The sequence below is a fragment of the Musca domestica genome, unplaced genomic scaffold (assembly GCF_030504385.1).
Source record: "Musca domestica strain aabys unplaced genomic scaffold, Musca_domestica.polishedcontigs.V.1.1 84, whole genome shotgun sequence".
NCBI lineage: Eukaryota > Metazoa > Arthropoda > Insecta > Diptera > Muscidae > Musca > Musca domestica.
In genome coordinates, this window is record NW_026712417.1 from 143969 (window position 1) to 165165 (window position 21197).

Below are 21197 nucleotides of genomic sequence, written 5' to 3' on the forward strand. Positions count from 1 at the left end.
CTGGCCCGGCTGAACTTTTAATACCCTCCACCTTAGGGTAAAAAAACATTAGAAGAAATGTGGCAAAAACCATTAAAATGCCGAATATCGGGAGGTACCGTTATATGGGTGCTACACCAACACGTGCACCTATAATTACAATGTTTCGCCACACGAACTAGGACCCATTATGACCCACAAATACCAACTTTTACACAAATCCGTGAAAAAATGTGGCTTAAATCATCAAAATACCGAATATCGGTAGGTACCGTTATATGGGGGCTATACCAAAACGTGCACCTATACATGCAATGTTTTGCAACACGCTCAGAGACCCGTTATGACCTACAAATACCAATTTTCAGATAAATCCGTGAAAAAATGTGGCATAAATCATCAAAATACCGAATATCGGGAGGTACCGTTATATGGGGACTATACCAGAACGTGGACCTATACATGCAATGTTTTGCCACACGCTCAGGGACCCGTTATGACCTACAAATACCAATTTTCAGATAAATCCGTGAAAAACTGTGGCATAAATCATCAAAGTACCGAATATCGGGAGGTACCATTGTATGGGGACTATACCAGAACGTGGACCGATATATCTCATTTTCAATACCAGCCATCCTAGACACAATACAAATTGTTCTGCCAAATTTTGACGCTCTACGTCAAATAATGTGAGCGGCATCGTGATTTCAACAGACAGACGGATAGACAGACAGACAGACGGACAGACGGACAGACAGACAGACAGACAGACAGACGGACATGGTTAAATCGACTTAGAATTTTATGCTGATTATGAATATATATACTTTGTGGGGTCTACGACGAATATTTAGGGATGTTACAAACGGAATGACAAAGTTAATATACCCTCCTTCCAAGGTGGAGGGTATAAAAATTAGAATATTTTGGAAAGATTTTTATGAAAACAGGTCTACATTGGCCAAGAGAGTTTTTACAGTTCTTCTATTGTCAGAAGAGCTTTTATAGGTATTCTTTATTCTGAAGGCTTCTAGAAGTTTTCTATAGCCAGGCGACTTTTTATAGTTCTTCCTTAGTATTTAGAAGTCTTTTAAAAACTTTTAGTGTTATTCTATGTTCAGAGGCTCATTTTCAAGTCCAATATAGCCAAATCTTCCATAATCAGAAGACCGCTCTTCAAATGCAGAAAAGCTTTTACAAGTCTTCTATATCCAAAGGACTTTCACAGGTCTCCTCTAGCCAAAATAGTTTTGATAGACAAAAGAGCATTAACAGCTGTTCTAACGCATAAAAGCTTTTACATGTTTTATATATCCAAAAGGGCTTTAACAAGTCTCCTATTGCCAAATGACCTATTATAAGTCTGATTTTACAGGTCTTCTTTAGCCAGAAGAGTTTTTACTTGTCTCTTGTAGCTAGACCACCTTTTACACGTCCTCTTTAAACAAATGCAGGTCTTCTACACTCACAAGACCTTTTGCTGGTATTTTGTATGTAGAACCTCTTTTACAGGTCTTCAAAAGTCATAAAAGCCTGCAGAAAACCTTCCTCAGACATTTTATATCCAAAAGGCCATGATGCCAGAAGAGCTTTGAAGGCCTTCTAAAGCCGGAAGAAATTTTACAGGCCTTATATACCCAAAAGGGCTGTTACAATTTTTTTTTTTAAAGAGAGAGAAGCATTTTCCGTTCTTCTATACCCAAAAGGAATTTCAAAGGTATTAAGCCAGAGGAGCAGGTTGTTATAAGTAAAAGACTTTCAAAAGGTCTTCCTAATCCAGAAGACCTTTCACACGCCTTATAAAGCCTGTAAAACTTTGATAGATATTTTATATTGGGAAGACCATTCAAATGTCTTCTATAGGTAAAATATTTTTTACAGTAATTCTATAGTCAAATGAAAGCTTTCCTAGATATTTCATCTTCAGAAGAGCTTTAACAGAACTTTGAATACCTTTAATATCACTATAAATCGCATTTCTATAGCCAGAAGATCCCTTGCTGGTCTCCTCAAGCTTAAAAGCTTTTACACGTCCTCTATAGACAGAGGAGCTTTTACAGGCCAGAATACGTATAACTGATCGTTATAGGCAAATGACTTTCAACATGACTAAGCCAGAAGTCCTTATACTGAACTTTTTGGCCTACAGATCTTTCACAGGTCTTCTAAAGACAGAAGAGCCTTGAAAGATCTCTTATATTCAGAAAAAGTCTTCCAAAGCCTACAGTAATTCTATAGCCAAAAAAAACCTTTTCTAGGTTTTCTATGTCCAGAATCATTAAGGGCATTCTCTAACTAATCTCATTTCTTCCCATTATCCCATTGCAGGTCTTCGGAGGGTATTCAATTACCCGAGCTGGGAAATTATGCCACCGGCATTTTCTATTTGGATGAGAAAACTCATCAAGCAGCTGAACAAGAATTCAATGATTTAGCCAAAAGCTTGGGTCTAGATGTGTTGGCATGGCGCAGCGTTCCAACCAATCCGAATGCCATTGGCACTGTGGCCCGCAGTTCGGAGCCATTGTCACGTCAAGTGTTTGTTGTACGTCCGGCCGGCATGGATGACGAGACATTCAAGCGTCAAGTCTTTGTGGTGCGCAAACGGGCCAGTCATGAACTGGCCAAGGAGGGCCGTCGTTTCTACATTTGTTCTTTGTCCTCGAAGACCATTGTCTACAAGGGTCTCTTCACGTCCGATCAGCTCTGGAACTACTATACCGATTTGAAAGATCCGCAATTTGAAACCTATCTGGCATTGGTACATACACGTTTCTCCACCAACACGTTCCCCTCGTGGGAGCGGGCCCATCCGTTGCGTGTCCTGGCTCACAATGGTGAGATTAACACATTGCGTGGCAATGTCAATTTGATGAAGGCCCGCGAGGGCGTCATGCAGAGTGAGGTGTTTGGCGAGGATTTGAAAAAATTGTATCCCGTCGTTGAACCCAATCTCTCGGATTCCGGTTCATTTGATTGTGTACTGGAATTTTTGACGGCGGCCAGTGATCGTACGTTGCCCGAGTCGGTGATGACCATGGTACCCGAGGCGTGGCAAAACGACAAGACAATGCCGCAGGAGAAACGTGATTTCTACCAGTGGGCTTCATGCGTCATGGAACCCTGGGATGGTCCAGCCCTGATTTCCTTCACCGATGGTCGATATATTGGTGCAGTGCTCGATCGTAATGGTCTGCGGCCATCGCGTTTCTACATAACCAAAGAGAATATTTTGGTAATGGCTTCAGAGGTGGGTGTCTATGATGTGGATCCATCACAAGTTACATTGAAGTCACGTTTGAAGCCTGGCCGTATGTTGTTGGTCGACACCCAGGAGAAGAAATTCATTCAAGACATTGAATTGAAAACTTCCATTGCAAAGTCTCGTCCCCATTCGGAGTGGTTGCAGCAAAAGGTGAGTGTGTGAGATTAAAACTCTAAAGTGACCTACAAATAATACAGACCTACCGGGCATCATATGTAACACCACAACAATTAATACAAACAATTATCCCAAATTAAAAAAAAAAACTAAATTTTTAAAAATATTTTCTTAATATTCCCAAATTTTTCTTATGCCTCAAATTAATACAATTCAAATTTTTTGGAATTTAACAGATGGTGAGTTAAGGTTTTCGAAATTTCCTCCTTCTTTTTTTGTTTTCGCTTTCCCCAAGTATATTTTGAAATTGATTTAACAAAGCATATTTATTTGCCCCAAAGCTTTGCCTTAAAAGAGTTTGAGCTTTTGTTGAGCTTATTTAATATGGTTGAAAATTCGTTTCTAAAATTATCTATTTTTCAATACTAGATTACCTTGGATGAAATTCGCAATGCCAATGTTTTCAATACGGACAATTCGAATGGAGCTCTTCAAGCTGTTGTTGATCCCTCACAGCAGGGTATGTTGGATCCCAGACTCTCCCTGTATGGTTATACAAATGAAACGGTCAACATGCTTTTAGTGCCAATGTTTAAAAACAGGTAAAAATTTCTAGATTGTTGTTGGAAGTTTCCGAATATTCAATTTTTGTTTGTAATTACAGGAAAGAAGCTTTAGGCTCCATGGGCAATGATGCCCCTTTGGCTTGCCTCTCAACATTCCAACCCCTACCGTATGAGTATTTTAAGCAGTTATTCGCCCAAGTTACCAATCCTCCCATCGATCCATTCCGTGAGAAAGTCGTTATGTCTATGCAATGTCCCATTGGACCCGAGGCCAATATCTTGAAACCATCGGCCGAACAAGTCCATCGCATTTGGTTGAATAACCCCATACTAAGCATTCCAGACACCAATCTCTTGAAGCGCAACACTCATCGCGGCTGGAAGACCAAAGTTTTGGACATGACATTCCCCTATCAAGATGGTGTCCAGGGCTACATTGATTGCATCGATCGCATTTGTCGTGAAGGTGCTAATGCCGCCTCGTCCGGCTATCAATTGTTGTTGTTATCCGATCGTAATGCTGGCCAAGAGGGAAAAGCTCCCATCTCCGCTCTATTGGCCTTGGGTGCCCTTCATCATCACTTGATCGAAACTTACCTGCGCATGAAGGTGGGTATTATTGTTGAAACCGCTGAAGCTCGTGAAGTCCATCACATTTGTGTACTTTTGGGTTATGGTGCTGATGCCATTTGCCCCTATTTAGCCTTCGAATTGGCTCAAGCTTTACGCGATGATGGTGTGATTAGTCCCGATGTTAGTGACAAGCAAATCTACTCAGCCTATGCCCAGGCCATAGATACCGGCATTGCCAAGGTTATGGCCAAAATGGGCATCAGTACTCTGCAATCGTACAAGAGTGCCCAGATATTCGAAGCCGTGGGCATGGGCCCTGATCTCATCAATAAATGTTTCCGTGGTACTCCCTCGCGTATTGGTGGTGTCTCTCTGGAAATGTTGGCCCGTGAAGGTTTGGAACGTTTCCAAATGACCTATTGTAAGGTGTCAATGGATACGCGAATTCTACGTAATCCTGGTCAATACCATTGGCGCCATGGCGGTGAGGCTCACATTAATGAACCGGCATCGATCGCTAGCCTCCAAGAGGCGGCCATTTCGAAGAATACCAACGCATTTGAAGCTTTTAAGGCCACCACCATGGAGAGTGTGAGACGTTGTACATTGCGAGGACAGTTGGAGTTTGCTAATGATCGTCAAAAGATTGACATTTCCGAGGTAGAGCCGGCCAGTGAAATTGTCAAGAGGTATGGAAGAATGAAATTAAATATCTTAAGGAGACGATTGTGAATTTTGGTATTTCTTTTCTTTTTGCTAGATTTGCAACTGGCGCCATGAGTTTTGGTAGTATTTCGCTGGAGGCCCATCAAACCTTGGCCATTACCATGAATCGTATTGGTGGCAAGAGTAATACTGGTGAAGGTGGTGAAGACGCCGATCGTTATTTGAGTAAGTATGGAGAAGAATAACAATTCAACTTTGATGAATAAAGATTTTTCCAAAAAACGTGATTTATATATGCTGAATAAGAAACAGTTTAGGAAAGCTTAATAATCATTTGTTAAGAAAAAAACTTCGGCTTTGAAAGATTTTAATGGTTTTGGCCCAAAAAACTTCTAAATTCATTATTTTGACTCTGGAAAGCAATAAAGAAGATTTGTGTTCTATCAACGGCCCTGAAAGGTTTTCAAAATAGATTTTTTAAATTCTAAATTTTGGATTCAAATTAACTTTTTGAACCTTCAAAAAAAAAAATGTCAAGAGAAAAGTTTTTAAAAAAGGTCAAAGGTTTGCCTTATTAAGAAAATACATCTCCAAAAAGATTTTTTCTTAAATTGTGTTTTTTTGTTCAAGGCCTTAAAAATGTTTTCTGAAAAGTTTGACACAGAAAGGTCTTCGGAAAGTTTTTTTGATTCCACATTTTTTGGGTCTAAAATTTGTTTTAAGAAGGCTTTTTATGCACTATTGTGCCCTAATAGGACCATACATTTTTCATTCACGAAAGACATTCAAAATATAGCGTTGAAGGTTCTTCGAGAAAACAAAATATTGAAACAAGAAAATCCAAATATCTTTGCAAAGAAAATTGGCAATTCTTTTTTTTTTTCAAACATCTTTTTTTATAGAATTTTCACTTTTCTTTACAAAACCTAACACCATTTCCACCTCTCAATTAACAGATCAAGATCCTCAAAATAGCCGTCGATCCGCCATCAAACAAGTGGCATCGGGTCGTTTTGGTGTTACCGCCTCGTATTTGGCCAATGCTGATGACTTGCAAATTAAAATGGCCCAGGGCGCTAAGCCTGGCGAGGGTGGTGAATTGCCAGGCTATAAGGTTACCAAAGACATTGCTAAAACTCGACACTCTGTACCCGGTGTTGGTCTTATCTCACCACCACCACATCACGATATTTATTCCATTGAAGATTTGGCTGAACTTATCTACGATTTGAAATGTTCCAATCCCAATGCTCGTATATCGGTTAAACTTGTATCCGAAGTGGGTGTTGGTGTGGTGGCATCCGGTGTGGCAAAGGTAAATATACATATACATATTCATTACCACATCGAATTACTTAACTGGTTATTTTGTTTATTATACTTTAATCCAGGGCAAAGCTGAGCACATTGTTATTTCGGGCCATGATGGCGGTACTGGCGCCAGTTCCTGGACTGGAATTAAAAATGCCGGCTTACCCTGGGAATTGGGTATTGCAGAGACTCACCAAGTTTTGGTTTTAAATAATCTACGTTCAAGGTGAGTTGGCCCATGTTCCTTTAAATAGGTTATTCTGATTCAACACTAACCATTTAGAAAATATAAAAAAACAAAACACATGTATATTGACAGTATAATATATATAAAAATATACCTAACTTAAATCCACCTGGTTATCCAGATGACGAGTTTCTTCAATGGCCTTGTCGTCGGAGCCGAGGATTCTAACGAAGTGAGGCTTAGACTCAAAATGCGCGTCGCGTTGCGTACATACAGTGTTTTCGAGAAAAAGAAACCGAGAAAGAGAGAGAGAGAGCGAGAAATAGAAAGAGCTTGAATTTAGGATCTTGATGTCATTTTCCAACGAGAAATAAATTAAAGGGAATAACAAATTCCACATTTTCGATAAAAACATAAACGCTTGCAAAATGAACACACACATATACATGGAATGGAGAATCGTTGAATGGAAATAGTTCTTAACGAGCAAGAACCTCCCCAAAATGAAGATGAAATCCCCGAGGAAATCAAAGGAACGTTTGGCACAACCCCCCCTCCACAATCTTGAAGGATGATTTTGTTGTGTGTGTCAATGGATGTGAGCGTTATAGTTTATTAACGAAACGTTGGCGTAACTACCAATCGAAAATTGAAATGAAACTCCTCATTATGATCTGTTCTTAATACAATTCCGTCTCTCAATCTAATCATATGATTTCAAAACGAAAACACGCACACACACATATTCAAATCAATCATCATGTCACTATAGTCGTTGATCCTTTAGAAAACCAATGTATGTTGTTCGCTATGTTGCTCAGACACAACATCTTCTCCTCTAAAATCGTCCGTCCCCGTCGTATCGTTCGTTCGCTCGATCGTTCTTCATCAAGCTGCTGCAGCGGCGGCTCCATTAGTAATTCTATTTTTAATATTATTTGACAATGTTTAGAAATTCTTCTAATGTTTGGTTTTTCTTTTTCAAATTTCTATGTCTTTGTGTTGCTATCCCAAAATGTTGCTGACCAATCATCGCGTGTGTGTTGCTTCCCTCCATGGCAACAGAGTTGTTGTCCAGGCTGATGGTCAATTGCGTACCGGTTTTGATGTTGTTGTTGCTGCCTGTTTGGGTGCCGATGAGTTTGGTTTCAGTACAGCCCCCCTGATTGTTATGGGTAAGTTGTCGAATCCCCCAGAAAGTGTAATTTTGTCTAAAAAAAATAAACTTACAAAATTTATCTATTATAGAGTATGTATCATGCAAGGTCTTCTATTATATTATATATTATATAGGACACTATTTGAATATATTCTACTATAAAATACTATTGAATAACTTATATTCTACTCAACTTTTAGAAAATGTTCTTTTGTACTCAAAAGAAGAAGATATTTTATTCTACCTATTATTCTACCTTTCTTTATTCTAACCTTTGGAAGGGTTTAGAAAGTTAAAAGTCCTTCTGAAGTTCTTCTATTCTATTATATTCTATTCAATTCTGCTCTTTATAAAACTAGTGGAAGACTGTTAGGAAGTTTTCTTTCCTCCTCCATAATCTTCTTTCCTCCTCCATAGAAAACTTTCAAAGAGTATTCTCCTTAAAAGAAGAATTTTAGAAATAATACCCTTAGAAGCCCTGCTATATTATGGGGAAGATCTTTAGATCATACTTTATGGAATACCTTTACATGACCTGCTATTCTATTCAGTAGAAGCTCCTTCAAATTAATACTATTCTATTCAAGTAAGCACAAGGTCTTCCATACTATAGAAGGTTTTTAAAAGTACTTAGTTTTGATATTCTATAGAAGACCTTTAGCTTCTATTCAGTACAAAACATTAAGAAATTTTTATAGTCTATAGAAAAACATTGGGCGACCTCCTATTCTATGACGATTGAAAAAATTAATTTAAGGGACTTAAGTGTAGGGAAGGAGTATCTTCTCAAAATCTCTCAACATAAAGAGGTGTTAAGACCAGAAAAATCCAATTTGTTTTATTTTCTTTTTTTCAATTTCTGATATCTCTTGACATTTCATTCTTTTTCAGGTTGTACCATGATGCGTAAATGTCACTTGAATACATGTCCAGTGGGTATTGCCACCCAGGATCCGGTTCTGCGTAAAAAATTCACCGGTAAACCAGAGCATGTTATCAATTTCTTCTTTATGTTGGCTGAAGATGTAAGTTCTACCATTTTACACGACTATTTTATTTTTTCATTTTATGACACAACTCACATCCTTTTAGATCCGTAAAATCATGGCCAATTTGGGTATACGCAAATTCCAAGACCTAATTGGTCGTACCGATCTACTGCGTGTGGCAGATAAGCTGTCCACCAAGGCCAATACTCTAAATCTGAATATGCTTTTGACTGATGCTTTGACTCTACGTCCCGGCACAAATATTGTCGGTGGTTCTGTGAAACAAGATTTCCAATTGGAAAAACGTTTGGACAATGAATTGATTGCAAAAATACAACCCATATTCAATGGCACGGAAGATAATGTCACCGTCAAGATGCGCATTCACAATGAGGAGCGGGCATTTGCCTCGACTCTCAGTTACCATATTGCTTGGTATGTTAGAAAAAAGTAGAATGTATATAAACATATTTATAACGATTTATTTTTTAACTGTAGCAAATATGGCGAAGCTGGTCTTCCCGTGGGTAAAACTATGGATATTTTCCTAGAAGGTTCTGCTGGCCAGAGTTTCTGTGCCTTCTTGCCACATGGCGTTAATGTCACCTTGAAGGGTGATGCTAATGACTATGTCGGCAAGGGTTTGTGTGGCGGCAACATTGTTATCACACCACCCGATACGGTACCCTTTGAATCTCATTTGAATGTAATTGTTGGCAATGTATGTTTGTATGGTGCCACTGAGGGTCGTGCCTATTTCCGTGGCATTGCTGCTGAGCGTTTCTGTGTACGTAATTCCGGAGTAACCGCTGTTGTTGAGGGCGTTGGCGATCATGGCTGCGAATATATGACGGGTGGTTTGGTTGTTATTTTAGGTTTGACTGGCCGCAATTTTGCTGCTGGTATGTCCGGTGGCATTGCCTACGTTTATGACATTGATGGTTCATTCAAACCCAAAGTAAATCCTGAACTAGTAGAACTATTACCTTTGGAGCTGGCTGGCGATGTTGCTCAAGTCAAGGAACTCCTGGAAGATTTCATTGAGAAAACTGGTTCCAAAATTGCCAAGGATATTTTGGATAACTGGGATCAGGAACAGGCTAAATTTGTTAAAGTATTTCCCTTGGACTATCAGAGAGCTCTCAAGGAACTGGAAGCTGAAAAGGAAGAGCAGCAAAATAAGACCGATGATGTTAAGGCCATTGAGAATGGCAAAGCCAGCCATGAACCCAGTGTCAAGGATATTGAGGAGACTATACAAGATGTTGCCATGGAACAGAAGAGAGCTGATCGTGTCTTGGACAAGACCAGAGGTTTTGTTAAGTACAAGCGTGAATCTGCTCCATATCGTGATGCTGGTGAACGCCAAAAGGACTGGGAGGAGGTCTACAATTTCCCTCACGTTCGCAAGAATTTGAAGATGCAAGCAGCCCGTTGCATGGAATGCGGTGTCCCATTCTGTCAATCGAATGCACATGGTTGTCCTTTGGGTAACATCATACCCAAATGGAATGACTTGGTATTCCATGGTGATTGGAAGGAGGCTCTGCGCCAATTGTTGCAGACCAACAACTTCCCCGAGTTCACTGGTCGTGTCTGTCCTGCACCCTGTGAAGGTTCCTGTGTTCTGGGAATTTCCGAACCGGCGGTGACCATTAAAAATATTGAATGTGCAATCATTGATCATGCCTTCGAACAAGGTTGGATTAAACCAGAAATCCCTGAAACCAGAACAGGCAAACGTGTTGCAATTGTGGGTTCGGGTCCATCTGGTTTGGCTGCAGCCCAGCAACTCAATCGTGCCGGTCACTTTGTTACAGTCTTTGAGCGTAATGATCGTGTAGGTGGTTTACTGCAATACGGTATACCAACCATGAAGCTATCCAAGAATGTTGTTAAACGCCGTGTTGATTTAATGGCCGATGAAGGCATTGAATTCCGCACCAATGTTCATGTTGGCAAGGACATTAAGGCTGAAGTTTTAATGAAAGAGTAAGTTATGGTAATAGGTTTAAATTTTTAACGTTAAAAAAAACAATGTTCTTTGCATAGATATGACGCCGTGCTCTTGACAACTGGTTCCACATGGCCCCGTGATTTACCCTTGGCCAATCGTGATCTTAAGGGTATACACTTTGCCATGGAATTCTTGGAGGCCCAACAAAAGAAACAATTGGGTGGTAAGAATGAAATTATTTCCGCCGAAGGCAAAGATGTTATTATTATTGGTGGTGGTGATACTGGCTGTGATTGTATTGCCACCTCACTGCGTCAGGGAGCCAAGAGTATTACAACATTTGAGATTTTGCCCGAACCACCAAAAGGCAGAGCTGCCGATAACCCATGGCCTCAGTGGCCCAAGGTATTCCGGTGAGTACAATTGAAAACAGTTCAAAAATCGCATATAATACTTTATTTTTCTTTCCCACAGTGTCGATTATGGCCATGAAGAGGTCCGCCTAAAATGGGGCAAAGATCCCCGCCAGTATTGCACGACAACCAAAGAGTTCATTGGTGAAAATGGCCATATTAAAGCTGTCAAAACCGTTGAGGTTGAATGGACTAAGACACCCACCGGTGCCTGGAGCATGAAAGAGGTGGCTGGTACTGAGAAACACTTTAATGCTGATTTAATTTTATTGGCCATGGGCTTTTTGGGTCCCGAGAAAACTGTACCCAATGAACTTGGTTTGGAATTGGATAATCGTGGTAATGTCAAGGCATGCAATGGTCCATATGGTACCTCGAATTCGAAAGTATTTGCAGCAGGAGGTAAGTTTTATCAAGAAATATAGTAGAAATGCTACTTAGTTAAGTTGATTTATACAGAGCCAAAAGGCCTCTGAGGTCATTTGTATTCCAAAAGAAATTCTCTGAAATATTCTGTATAATAGCAGGTGACTTTTGAGAAATTTTCTTTATCAGCAGAAAATGTGTAGGACCTAACCAAATATAGTAGCGGGGACTTAATTGAGTACTTTAATGGAGAGATCACTTAAATTTGACCACATTTCTCAATACATGTGGTTCTTGTGATATTAAAGTATGGGTAGATGTGAACATGCCTGGCCAAGTAATGTTCGAGTTGTTGTGGAACGTAGTCTGGGTCTTCGAAAATGTTAACAGATGTTAGGGTTATTTGTGTTCTCTTTAGTTTTTCATTTTGATTCCACCTTTTGCAATTTTGGATCTTTATTATTAGGTTATAAATAAAGGCCAAAATTATTATTACGGCAGCTTCAATCTGATTAACATCAAATTCTTCTTATTAAAATTGCATTGTTTTCATTTTTCTATTTCCAGATTGTCGCCGTGGCCAATCCTTGGTGGTATGGGCAATTACTGAAGGTCGTCAAGCTGCTCGCCAGATCGATAGCTATCTAACAGGCCGTCCTAGTGGTCTTCCGGGTCCTGGTGGTGTTGTGGATCCTACTAAAAAAGCTTAAATATATACACATATAAATTGATGATATTAATTTAGTTTTTATAATTATTAATAATTATTTTATAACACCTGTCTTTGTACTTTGTTTTTTTTTTCTCACATTTGTTTTTGTTAAGTCTCTCACACACGCCCAATACCAATGTTTTCACATATTTTCTTTAACTGTTACATTTAAATATTTTATATTTTAAGCTTTTTTACAGAAATAAGAATTCGAGTCTCGCTAAATAGAAATATTATTTTGTTTCCATTTTTCCTCAATTTAATGATTTGGTTACAAGGGTTTGTTAATTACAAATTGGGTCATAATCAAAACCACAACTGTTGCAATTGATTGAAAAAATAAATTAACTAATTAACTAACTAATATTTGTTAGAAAACTGCTTTAAATTGTTAAAAATGCGTTTAAATACCAAAAAATTCAAAACACTTACACAGTTTATGGTCAATTAGCTGCACGTTTTTGAAATATTTACATAGAAAAAAATAGTTGTAAACAATATATTGAAAAAAAAACCGTCACTACAGGATCTCAAAAAATCATCCTAATCTACGAAAAACATTTTCGGTATGAACATGAAGTTTTGCATCAAAAGAATGAAAAAAAAAAATTGATGAGGCAGTCTAAAACCTCATAAGACAATAACTAGAAATTTAAACAAACAAAAATCTATACCTATTAAATGACTATTATTTATACAAACAAAAAATTATTTATTATATTTAACAAACCAAGACAAAAATTAAAATAAACTGAAAACTGTTATTTGGTGTGCTGATTTCATTTACATATATTAAAATAAAACTATAAAATCTTAAGATTGGTGAAAAATACAAAATTCACACAAAAATATTTTAAAACAGTGGAGCTCATATAATTGGAATGTTTGTTGATTTTACATAGAAAATAAAAGGTATAGATGAAGGTCTTGTCCTCAATACTAGAGTCTTCCAACAGATTAACTTTTCGAAATCCGAAGAAAGTTTTCTTTGAAAACATTCCAAAAAAAGAATACAAAAAAAGTTTCTTTGTATAAAAACTATTATACAATGCTCAAGTTCGCCGTGAATTTAGTAATGCAAAGTAAAAGCAATTTCTCATTAATTCCATTTAAACCAAAAGTAATGTTCTATAAGTTGACAAAACCTTTTGTTTCCAATTATGTGAACACGACTGCACTTTAGATTGTAACTTAAAATTGGGCAAATTGGACAGTTTGTTATTCGACAACTAAATGAAAATTCAAATCTTGTACTCATGCACAACTGAACAAAACCTCTAATCTACTAATCTGGTTTCCTATTGTATGCCAAAAAATATCTTTTTGGAAATCATATCCAAAATCAAATATATTTTCATATAAAAAGCCGCCCATGAAAATTTTATGTCACCGTGTCATAAATAACTTTTTTATCCTTTCAAATATTTAATTTCATTACAGCAACTAAGAAAATTACATTCTGAACAAAAAAAAGTTTTAATTAGTACATATATACACATACTATTATACTAATACATATGTTTATTAAATATTTTAAGATAGTTGTATAAAACTATCATATATTCATATGTATTTATAGCAGTTTTTAAATGAATAATATTACGCAAATAAATCATGAAATTAATATTTCAATAATTTCTTCTTAGGTATGTATATGAGTATATTAAAACAAAAAACTAATTTATCCATATGCATACATATACACACTTATAATAATTTATTATATATTCTCTGAAACAAAATACATACATGTAAACATATAATTATATATACCTATGTATAATAATAAGAAAGCAATTCTCATTGCAAGTTCTACTTGTAGTAAAAAGAGAAAGTTTTTCGAAATAAACGTTGAAAATATTTATGTGTTAATAATAAAATGGTGTTTTACTTATTGATGTATATGTAAACAATGATATACTCGTCACACATTATGATATCACAATGTGTGGTTAACTGGTAGTTGCAAAATAATTCCCAAAGCCAAATGGTTTTATTTTCAAGGAAATTAGGTCTTTATTAGTGAGTCCATTAACACATATATTTCTCTAGTTTCACAAATTCATATAAACAAATAAGAATGGTTTCAAGATAGTCCGAAATGCTCATACCTTAGGCTACGCTTTAACCGATGTTATCCTCTATCAATACAAAATACCAAATTGCAGAGTATTCAGTTAACACATTTCTCTTCATAGAAAAAAAGCGTTTTGTTTCTCCTCCATAGACTGGGTTAAAATTTGGACCCAGTATTAATCTCTTCCTGGGCTAACATATAATTTATATTGTACCTTTTATAGTTTTAGGGTGACCAGTTTTATAATCAATTACTTTACTTCCAAATACAATTCAAATTCTAACATTGTCGAAAGCTCAGTTTATTATAATAAAAGCTATAAATCGTTATCGCTATAGAAACGCTAAAGTTACTCTGAACTTTACAGGAGAGAGGGTAAGCTAATCTTAAACTGCTAATTTCCAGGACTTCTTATTAAAAAGTAAAGGTATATTTATCATTTTAGCGGAGTTTCGTATTGTTCTTATTTTAAGGTCCAATAATTAAGCATCTTCTGCTTTTCAATGGTAGTGTACAAATGCTTTCCTTAAAATAGACAATCACTTCTGATTGAATAGACAATCACTTCTGATTGAAAGACAATGTATTTGGGCTTCATATTTATTGTAATTCATTTATCAACATTCATTAATACTAAATGCTTAAAAGGCTAAAAAAACATTATTAAATGATTCAGACGTCTTTGGTCAGCAGACATTTATAATGCAAACAAAAAAATAATCGACCAAAAATTTATAATTTTTCATTCGACTGCACCCCAAAAAAATATTTATATGTATATAATAGATATTGTTATAACATAAGTATTTGCTGATAATATTTGGTGTTACCATCGATATTTTTATGCACATAAAAATGTTTGATAAGGATTGCAACCGACTTTAATATGTAATTAAAACATAAACATGTTAGGATATTTAGAGGCTTTTAAAAAGCCTTTGTATGTCTTTTTCGATTGTATTCGATAAATTATTTTTCTTCATAATTGTAAAACATTTAAAGCTTGGTGTAAAAAGGGAGTTACAGTATATATTATTTAATAAAAATGCATGGACGTTGTAATATATCCCTGCTATGGATAATGTAAAGTCTATGCAAGTTATATCTTTTAGAATTCCGTTCCACAATTCGAACAGCGCTTGTTCTTCATGGCCAAACAGCATAGAATGCCAACTGGAAAGAAGACAAGGGCACATAGAAGACCCAAACATGGATATGAATCCTCCAAAATCCCAATGCGACAAGCTGGACAGCCACCAACGACAATAATGTTGGGCGTTTGTGTAATAGGAGGCGGTTGTATGACCACACTTACTGGAGTAGTTTCGAATGCTCCATACATTGGCACTTGATATCCCGGCGCCGAGGGCGGCGGAGGAGCTTGTGGCATATAATATTGCTGTTGTGGATTTACGCTTTCAGTAATTCCAACATTTGGATTGGGATATTTACCTTCAAAAGAAAGTAATTACAAAAACAAAAGATAACAATGAATTCAACAAAACCAAAAGCTCATTGATTTAAGTTTGTTTACCTTGGGATCCCTGCGGAGGAGTGTCTGTAGAGGTTTTCATTACCTCCTCGTACGATGGGGGATTTTTCGACGGTTGAGACATTATCTTATTTGCCTTTTTTATATCAAATAGTATTAACAGTTGAAGTAACTACAAAATGAATAATGCGATGAATAAACGAGAAATGCAAGACGAATGCAATTTAATTATTATGTACAAGGGAACTGTAGTTCGGAAATCAGCGCACCTTAAAGAACCATTGTACAATGAAAAGGTAAAGTAGAGCTGCCAGCTGATTATAATTTTTTCGAAGTGTGCCCGAATTCTGCAGAACAGGTAGCGGAGCTTAATTTCATTTTACTCCCTATTAATGGGAGCAACGTTTTTCAAAACGCAACTGACAGCATTGCCATATTTGTTGCTCGAAGGAAATGGTCACTTGGCTTCTTCAGCTTTTTGATATGATCACTTTGCTGAAATCATAACAAAATATTGTTGAGACTGCCAGCACATTTCAACCGTGTTCCAGTCACCTGTGTGTGAGTTTGTTAATTTAGAGAACACGTATTAAGGCACTGTTTTCAACAATTATGGCTCGATGAAAAGGTTGTATGTCTCTAAGAAAATGTGGTCTATACTCCCTAAGAAAAGAACAAAATCGCTAATGTCCTTGTCGAAACCTGAACTTAAAATTTTGGTTAATATCAAGACAGGTCACTGCAGTGTGAGAGCAAGGACTTGAATGAATGGAACGTCATAGCGACGATAACGATTACTGCAGAATTTGCCTAGATGAAGAAGAAATTTTACGTTTTGTTACGTCCACATATCCAATAAAATGTCGGTGTCTCTCTGGCACCGGACATTATATTAATTTTTAGATAAAAACCATGGTAAAATTAAGAAGGTAGTGTCGTTTCAAACAAACTTTCCCATTTTCGGCAACTTACCTTTTGATTACATGACTTTACCTTCTTACCGTACCATGGTAAAAACAATTAAAATTCTTACATTGATTTTCCACAGCGTTGCCATATGCAATTTTTTAATGCAGTTTAAATCATTTGGTGCATTAACAACGTGGATAATGCGCGAATTAATTTGCATTAAGTGACTGTAAATTAAGGCTGCCGTCTGTCTAAGTAATAAGATTACGATTTAGTTGAATATTAATTAAACTGAATAAAATTTTAATTAATTGAATTAAAATCACTTAACATTGGCTAAAATGTTGTTATCATATCATAACGATTATACTGAAATGTTTCGATCTTCTAGAGCCTACAACTGCGAATTTTAGAACCCTTTTTATTTTTGCTTTGATTTTTATTTTAATCACACATTTCCACTTTGTTTCTTTCTTCTCTTTTTTCCTATACTCTGTGAACTTGCGGTGCGTCGATAGGTCTTTTTATTTTTTCGTTGTAATAAATTAATAAAAACTCAACAAAAATGGCTAAAATGGCATTTCAGCACCAGGCCGGTACGGCCATGGAGTGTTTAAGTGTAAGTTCAACGGGTTTTCCAAGAAAACAAATATGTTTTTATTGGGTTAGAATCCAATTTTAGTCTTGGCCTGTAATGACGTTTCTTTTTTCAGATTCCCATTACGTTGCACAAGGAGAAAGATTATGACCAAGAGGGAAGAGAAATTTTGAAATGTGGCTTTAAAATTGGTGGAGGTATAGATCAGGATTACAAGAAAAGTCCACAGGGCTATACGGATTATGTATGTGGCAAATAATTTATTCATATACCCAATTCAATTTTATGTGTGTATATTGTTCTATTTGTTTCTTTAGGGTATTTATGTTACTGAGGTCCATGATGGCAGTCCTGCAGCTAGGGCTGGGCTACGTATTCACGATAAAATATTACAATGCAATGGCTATGATTTTACCATGGTCACTCACAAGAAAGCCGTTAGTTACATACGCAAACATCCTGTCTTAAATATGCTGGTGGCACGTAAAGGTGTTACCTCTACATAAAATGCATCCAATGGTCTATGAACAACGAATTGAATAATATCAGTTGTCCATCCTAAAGCAATTATACGAATCTATTCACTTTATTTTTTCCTCTTTACAGAGGTGACTTGATTGATCTCTTTCAAATCGCCTTGCCTTTGTTGATTAAACTCCAAACAACTTTCAGGATCTCTAACTTACCGTGCTCTCTATGATTTTATTACCAAGATTTTATGGTATCATATCTTCTCCAATACTCTTTAATGACCCGTAAATTATTTTTTTCATTCGTTTTCATTTTCATCGTAAAATAATAAGCCAATAATATATAAGACGTGGCCAAATTTAATGGAAACTAAGGGTACTTATTGCTATACACAAACAAAAAAACTATCTATTCACTAAGCCCCCAAACTGGTATAATGCATTTATTTACAAAAGTAGTATTATAGAAAATAAAATTGTATTCTCCAAATCATTTCATTCCATTAGAGAACATTTGTAATCAGCAATTACGTTTTGTAAGACATTCAAAACATCTATTTGTGTTATTTTCCATGTGGTATTTTGCAAAGTTTAATAATTAGAAAATAATTGTTCATTATGTTTTTGATTGTAATCACATCAGTATGAGACCTTTTTCACGTATTGCTTTACTACCATCGCCCATAGCTGCATACATTTACAAAATAGTATTTTATGTGATAAACAAATATAAGAATATGTTTTTAACAATAAACAAAATAGATATTTATATAATATTAATTTTAAGAAGTTTTTTTGTTTGTTTTACAACTATTTACCGTAATTAATTCTTTTCAATAATAAAAAGGAATTTATTTGCACATATGTACATTTATTTGGTTTTAATTATTTACATTCTCTAGGCTTTTCATTGATAGAATACCTTCTATAGGTCGTATAGAGATATGTCTTCCATATATATATATGTCCTTCTGTGGGACTTTTTCAGTCAGAAGACTTCTTATTGTTAGTTAATAGATATATGATCTTTAAAAGTAGAAATTCTATAGATGTTTTTAAGATGAAGAATCCTATATATAGGCTTTCTTTTGGTAGATAAATATAGGATATTCCTTGAGTCTTTGGCCTATGTTTTACGAAAAAAAAAAAAAAAAAAAAACAGTTTAATGCGACCTTCGATAGATATTTCATAAATTAAGGAACTTCTATAGGTATTTCAAAGATTGAAGACTTTCTACACGTATGGAATATATAGACGATAAATTAAAGGCCTGCATGATAATTTTAGATGGAAAAAAAAATAAATTTGTAGAAACAACAGGTATTCAAATTAAAGCTAAAATGGCATATTGTTTATTTCGATCGATAATTTTTTTTCGATATCGAGTGAGTGATTGATATATATTCTGGTCTCCCGTAGAATATATATGTATATGCACATTTTATATAGGTTTTGTACTGCAATACCGTTTGTTCAGTTTATTCTACACTTTCCCCACAAACACTTAAGACTCCGTTTTGTTAGGTTTTTATTTTTTTATTAGAAAAATCTCACATTGTTGTTGTATGACAAAATCGAAATGTACGCACGCTATAAATAAAAAAATGTGTGATCATTATCTAAAAGTGCGTTCTTTTAGATGAAGAGTTTTGGTTTAAATGAGCTCGCACAATCAATCAATAGTAACAAATATGATCTTCGTAAAAAACATAACTGTGTGACAACATTTTTCAATAAATCTAAAACGATTTCTTGAGGCTATAACTAAAAAAAACTATTGATTTCTTTGCTTTAACCAAAGGAATCAATGCTCGCACTTTTGCTTTCAAAGATGGGAAAAAGTTTTATCTCAATTATTGCAACCTTTAAGGGCGGAATTTAAATTTTAAAATCATTTGTTTTGTTACAGATGGATAAGAAAATAGTTTCCTAATTTAAAAAAGTATTTCTACAAGATCACTGTTTAATGTTTCTTGTTCTTGCCGTGACGTTCGTATTTGCTCTTGGATGAGTGCCACAAAGCCAAGGGAATGGCCAAAGAGGGCAAAGTCATGATGGCAAAAGCAACCCAATCGAAGAAGTGAGAAGAGAAACGTTTGTTGAATTCACCCAAGTTGACGATACCACCCTCACCAGGTTCGGAGCTGACGGCCAATTGGATCTAAATGGAAATAGGTAATCAATATTTATTCGAAATATTATTGTTGTTTGTCATTACCTTTTCGGCTTCTTCAACGGGTTTGTAGGAAACCTCAGCAGCGGTGAAGTTGAAGTAACCATGGGATTTGGGTCTTACAACAACGACATGTGTATAGTTAGCTTGTGGGGCAAGACGTTCAACGCTGGCAGTGGGTTTGCCACCAACAATTTCGAAGGCTTCAGGATGGAAACCATTATCAACCAATTTGATATTGGTAGCGGCACCATTTCCAACGTTGTAGATAGTGTAACGTACCAACAAATCACTCTTCTCCACCAAGTATTTGTTCAAGATCTGTTTGGAGACCAACAAGCGGGCAGAAGTTTCTTCGTCACCGGCCAAACTTACGCTAGCCACAGCCAACAAGGCAAAGGAAATGAACAAAGCTTTGAACATGCTGTAAAGGCAAATTCGTATAAAATTTATTTAAATGTTTACCACTCAAAATTACGAAAGAAAACAAAAAACTTGTTGACGTGGAGAGTTTTCACCCCACCAGTATTTTGTCAACGAATATTGTGAAGAAATTTTTTATTTCTCTTATATTCATGTTATTTGTTTTATTTTCTTATTTACTATTATATTTGTTTAACTACTGACTACTTACATTTTAATTTTATTTAATAATTTCCTAATTTAAAACAGTCTTGTGTACAACACGACGGCGGCTTTCCAATACAACGTTTCACTTTTCTACAATGTTAACCGACTGAGAATGAGTGTTGTGACGTGTAAACTTCGTTTCTTCTGTCAACTTTCGTGAAACCGTACACAAGCAGATGCTGAATGCTATGAATTCTGCTGACAGCTAGAGATGAGTGAAACAAACAAGGGTAATCGGTATTTATATCATTAAAAATATAAATATTCAATATACGAAACAAAATTTTAGCTTTATTCAAAAACAGAACCGTGTTGGCATGCTTGTTAGGGATACCGTAGTATTTTGATGTTGCAAAATAGTTATGCTCAATCCCATTATTGTTGTTCTTATAAAAACGTTTTGTTTATTAGTGGAGTAACATGGTAATGTTTACCAGGGGTAAGGTAGGGAATACCTAAGCTTCTTCTGTGTTGTTGTTCAACAAACCGAAGCTAGGAGCACATAAATATTTGCTAGTAGAAAGTAATACAAACGTCACCTGGAAAATCATATCTGATAAATAAACACGAATTATTTTAAAACC

At 35.9% G+C, this 21197-nt stretch overlaps 4 protein-coding genes across 5 annotated transcripts in view; 2 read left to right on the forward strand and 2 right to left on the reverse strand.

The window, feature by feature from the left end:
• Window positions 1–13027, forward strand: part of LOC101893373 (uncharacterized) — a 75459-nt gene extending 62432 nt beyond the window's left edge. For both annotated transcript variants that reach the window (XM_059131248.1, XM_059131247.1), the window contains exons 4-16: window positions 2311–3397; window positions 3794–3966; window positions 4029–5192; window positions 5264–5394; window positions 6126–6484; window positions 6561–6706; window positions 7733–7842; window positions 8718–8851; window positions 8919–9250; window positions 9314–10807; window positions 10868–11185; window positions 11247–11587; window positions 12119–13027. In XM_059131248.1, coding sequence (XP_058987231.1) covers window positions 2311–3397; window positions 3794–3966; window positions 4029–5192; window positions 5264–5394; window positions 6126–6484; window positions 6561–6706; window positions 7733–7842; window positions 8718–8851; window positions 8919–9250; window positions 9314–10807; window positions 10868–11185; window positions 11247–11587; window positions 12119–12261 — 5932 coding nt within the window. In that variant the 3' untranslated portion in view covers window positions 12262–13027. The remainder of the gene's footprint in view (window positions 1–2310; window positions 3398–3793; window positions 3967–4028; window positions 5193–5263; window positions 5395–6125; window positions 6485–6560; window positions 6707–7732; window positions 7843–8717; window positions 8852–8918; window positions 9251–9313; window positions 10808–10867; window positions 11186–11246; window positions 11588–12118) is intronic.
• A 1899-nt stretch (window positions 13028–14926) lies between these two features.
• LOC101893761 (membrane protein BRI3) lies at window positions 14927–16087 on the reverse strand. The gene is made up of 2 exons (XM_005185431.4): window positions 15875–16087; window positions 14927–15792 (listed from the first exon to the last, which is right to left on the reverse strand). Exons 1-2 carry the CDS (start codon window positions 15954–15956, stop codon window positions 15449–15451), a joined length of 426 nt encoding a protein of 141 aa, XP_005185488.2. The 5' UTR covers window positions 15957–16087; the 3' UTR covers window positions 14927–15448.
• Window positions 16088–17200: 1113 nt separating this feature from the next.
• LOC101893930 (tax1-binding protein 3 homolog) lies at window positions 17201–18677 on the forward strand. The gene is made up of 3 exons (XM_005185432.4): window positions 17201–17360; window positions 17455–17583; window positions 17657–18677. The coding sequence occupies exons 1-3, from the start codon at window positions 17307–17309 to the stop codon at window positions 17843–17845; spliced, it is 372 nt and encodes a 123-aa protein (XP_005185489.1). The 5' UTR covers window positions 17201–17306; the 3' UTR covers window positions 17846–18677.
• Window positions 18678–19321: 644 nt separating this feature from the next.
• LOC101894103 (translocon-associated protein subunit beta) lies at window positions 19322–20774 on the reverse strand. Its single transcript, XM_005185433.4, has 3 exons — window positions 20618–20774; window positions 20029–20407; window positions 19322–19971 (listed from the first exon to the last, which is right to left on the reverse strand). The coding sequence occupies exons 2-3, from the start codon at window positions 20404–20406 to the stop codon at window positions 19774–19776; spliced, it is 576 nt and encodes a 191-aa protein (XP_005185490.1). The 5' UTR covers window position 20407; window positions 20618–20774; the 3' UTR covers window positions 19322–19773.
• Between the last annotated feature and the right edge of the window lie 423 nt (window positions 20775–21197).

Bases quoted from the DNA above. Each gene is read 5' to 3' on its own strand.
- LOC101893761 (XM_005185431.4), bottom strand. From the start codon at position 15,956: ATGTCTCAACCGTCGAAAAATCCCCCATCGTACGAGGAGGTAATGAAA. The intron at 15,793-15,874 runs GTAAACAAACTT...TTTCTTTTGAAG, and splicing joins TCCTCCGCAGGGATCCCAAG to GTAAATATCCCAATCCAAAT.
- LOC101893930 (XM_005185432.4), top strand. From the start codon at position 17,307: ATGGCTAAAATGGCATTTCAGCACCAGGCCGGTACGGCCATGGAGTGT. The intron at 17,361-17,454 runs GTAAGTTCAACG...TTCTTTTTTCAG, and splicing joins CGGCCATGGAGTGTTTAAGT to ATTCCCATTACGTTGCACAA. The intron at 17,584-17,656 runs GTATGTGGCAAA...TTGTTTCTTTAG, and splicing joins CACAGGGCTATACGGATTAT to GGTATTTATGTTACTGAGGT.
- LOC101894103 (XM_005185433.4), bottom strand. From the start codon at position 20,406: ATGTTCAAAGCTTTGTTCATTTCCTTTGCCTTGTTGGCTGTGGCTAGC. The intron at 19,972-20,028 runs GTAATGACAAAC...ATTTCCATTTAG, and splicing joins CCGTTGAAGAAGCCGAAAAG to ATCCAATTGGCCGTCAGCTC.